General features: G+C 34.6%; 1 protein-coding gene across 2 annotated transcripts in view; it reads left to right on the forward strand.

Annotated features, from left to right (window-relative positions):
• Window positions 1-2,025: 2,025 nt before the first annotated feature.
• Window positions 2,026-3,631, forward strand: part of LOC106467673 (ectonucleotide pyrophosphatase/phosphodiesterase family member 6-like) — a 58,487-nt gene continuing 56,881 nt past the window's right edge. Inside the window, exon 1 of one of the 2 annotated variants that reach the window (XM_013928045.2) lies at window positions 2,026-2,676. In XM_013928045.2, the coding sequence (XP_013783499.1) occupies window positions 2,445-2,676 (232 nt within the window). In that variant the 5' untranslated portion in view covers window positions 2,026-2,444. Of the gene's footprint in view, window positions 2,677-3,074; window positions 3,250-3,631 lie in introns of those variants that run through there. The other variant, XM_013928047.2, reaches the window with a different exon arrangement.

Consider the following 3,631-nt stretch of genomic DNA (forward strand, 5'->3'; position numbering starts at 1 on the left):
GATACACTTAATCTCAATACTCGCGCTAAAACAACACTGTAACGAACAAACGTCAATAATACTTCCGACTGCAGTTCAATTACTCACTATCTACACACACATTACATTTCCTTCCGCGTCACGTTTCCCCTCTTATATATATACCAGCCTACCCTACTAGTAAATACTAGAGCATTCGCCAAAGTACATGATAATTCTAGAAACGTTGCGTCACTGTAGTCATGTGACTACTGACGCAACAATATATATATATGTATAGTTGCTTATGTGTCAAGCTTGCTTGTTCAGTCACGAAATACTTTTTAGAGGGGGCGAAGTAGTGGTAAAACAAGCAAAAACGCCCGTAAAAACCGCAAAATTGAAAATTTTTATGTACCCCCCATGGACCTAATGAGCCTCCATACCAATTTTGGTGAAGATCCATCCACACCCTGCGAAGTAGTTACATGGACATACAACAGACAGTACTATTATATTTATATATATTCAAAGCAGCCACATATCTTCACTTTTATCAACAAATACGTATGCTTATTAAACGGGAATAATCAGTGCATTAATTTTATAAACTTATAAATGAAAACCAAGAAAAATCTATAACAATAGGTCTATCACTGTCATATCCAGTGCCAATGAGGCCATTCTCCCAATACAAAGATTAATAAGGATGGCTGAGAGACAATAGACATAGTAGTGACCTAGACTATTTTTATCATCGACATGAACAATATTAGTTATGGTGTGAGCTAGATGACGTGTAATTATTATCCATTTAATTTATATCACTTACAAGTCAAAATTGCGACAGATTTAATAACACAAATTTATTTACTTTATTTTTAACATCAATTATTTATTATTATTACTATTTTTACTTGAATTAACTTTACTAGTAGAACCGCAGCCCGACGAGCGGCTGTTATGCTAGTAATTACTAATCGTAGTATTCATACTTCATTGACAAAATTTAGAAAAAAGTGAACATTTTCTAAAAAGGGATATTTTTTCTGGGTAGTGTTCGGATTGGGCTTTGTGTTTGTTTGCAATTAAGCACAAAGCTACACAATGGGCTAATTGTGCTCTGCCCACCATGGGTATCGAAACCCGGATTCTAGCGTTGTAAGTCCGCAGATATGCCGCTGTGCCACTGGAGGGGGGGGGGGGTCGGATTGTGCTCTTTAGTCACACGTAACTCGTTGCATCAACATGATTCAAAGTACAGAGCTCAAAATTTCCGTAAATGTTATTGATATTAAATAGGTAAAAAAAAACAAATTTAACGGAAAGTAGGGATCGTTGGTTATTCATAGAATTGCTATATGAAGTATCTAAATCAAAATGCTGCAATAAAAAGTACAAACAAGTAAAGTGATATTAGTTAGATTGATTGTAAAACGATTTTCAATCCCTACTTTCGTTGGCACATTTAGGCTGCTTCATTTAGCTATACGGATCACAAAAAACGAACATAAGAACAGGCGAATCAGCAAACTAGCCTCCCTTTTGTTCGAGCGTGTCAAGCAACCACGCTGTCAACGGGAGAAATCTAATTCGTAGTTGTAAAAACTTATGTGTGAAAGTAAAGATGAAAATATAACATCAGTATAACTGTGTATAAAAATAACTTTTTACTATCCTCCCTAAAAAGTCCTGTGACCAATGAAAACCCTTTACTTAAACAGTTTTGTCTACACAACTTTAGAGAAGCATCTAAAACATCTACTCTCACTTTAACCTTTGTCATTTAAAAACATCTGGGGCAAGCAACAGGAAGCAAAATAATGTTCAATCTTCTTTATTAAACAGCTTTGGCAATGCAACTTTTGAGAAGCGTTTAAAACATCTACTCTCATTTTAACCTTTTTCACTTAAAACATCTGAGGCAAGCAACAGGAAGTAAAATAAAATTCAGTCTTCTTTATAGCAAAAGCTGAAAAGTACACGCAATAGTCCTTAAGAAAGTTCAATAATAATAAGACTTAGAAAGGGAAGTTACAGCAGTTAGATAGGGCACATGAAATGATTTCTAAAAAATAATGTAACTTGACTAATGACGTAATTTTGTAGCATATACCGCCACAGGTATGGAAACCATATTTAAATGGTTATAAGATCTGAAACTTACGGATGAGCCAGTGTAGACAAGAAAGCTTCAAAAAAAGGTCTCGATATGCCGCGAAACATCTAAAACAACAATTAGTAGCAAGAAATTATGTCGTATATATTTGCTCACAACATTTCTCCTTTTCTCTGTTCCGTTCGGGGTACGTCATCGTGTAGGTACTTACTAGCAGCTTCCAAAGATTGCTAACTACTAACAGCTTATACTAGAGTAACGAGAACGAAAGTAATTGTGTTCTAGTGTTATTATACTGTTTGGTGTGTTGACGCAATAGAAGTTTTTAAACCATCTTAACCATAATAATACATCTTAAAATATCGATATGTTTCGCCCCTTTTTGCTTCTTGTAGCATTTATGTTTGTTTACTGCTCATCAGTAGTGAACCGACAGAAGGTTCTTTTAATACTAGTTGATGGTTGTCGGTGGGATTATCCGGACGAAGAAAAAGGTTTGACGGGATTCCGCAGGATGGCTGAAAATGGTGTTCGAGCAAAGTATGTAACTCCGATCTTTCCAAGCAACTCTTACCCAAATTGGTATACGATAGTAACAGGTGTGGAATGTTTAACTTAATAATAATTTTATAATATATCAATATGAATATTATAAGTTATAACTACATTTTAAAACATATAGGTCTTAGATTTTATTTTATATGAAAAGTCTTTTGGAAGTGTGAAGTTCAGTTACGCATACTTTTACAAATCAACTTGATTACTTCCAATCCATTCTATTATGAAAATTAAATATTTTGCCCACAGGGATCTTGAGAAAATGTTTATTATTGTAAGTTGTATTCAGTATTCCTGCAATTTGCAAGGAGAGTACTCGAATACCTATGACGTCCCACCGCCCCTTGATTGTATTAAAGCTAAAGATATTATATAATTCAGAATGATTATTTCTATCGGCACCAATCTTTTGAAATATCGATATCATTATTTTCGTTGTGTCGGTTAGGTTTTGAGGTCTGCGTGGCATTCGACTTTGTGCGAAACCATTTATAAGTATAGGCTTCTATATATTATATAGCACAGCTTAAATTTCAGTATTATATCCTGTTTGTTATATTAAATTGTATGTTTATCCGTGGCCGAAGCGTGAAGACCAAGTATGTTTGTTCGTGGTACGTGTCACCTAACGTTAACCCTATTTAAGCATATTCTTTTCTGTTAAGGTTCAAGGACAGAGAGCTTTTCCACCATTTGTTCAAGCAGGTGGAAGAAACTTTGGACTCAAAACGTCAGTCAAGATCCCTTTCTTCAGCGAGGCCTCTATAGATATAAAAACTTCAGTCGTGTTCTGGTATTTATAAATGTCTGTAAAATAATTTAAGTACAGTTTTAGAACATATCACCCTTCATATAATCCCTGTTTCAGGTTTTAAACATTTTCGGACAGGTTTAATTAATTTGCTGTCAGTTTCTTTGTTGATGCATTAAAAACATCGCGATGGAGAAGTTAAACCAAACCAAATATCAGGGTCATCTGAATGTAAATGCCTATTT

The sequence above is a fragment of the Limulus polyphemus genome, unplaced genomic scaffold (genome assembly GCF_000517525.1).
Source record: "Limulus polyphemus unplaced genomic scaffold, Limulus_polyphemus-2.1.2 Scaffold2701, whole genome shotgun sequence".
Lineage (NCBI taxonomy): Eukaryota > Metazoa > Arthropoda > Merostomata > Xiphosura > Limulidae > Limulus > Limulus polyphemus.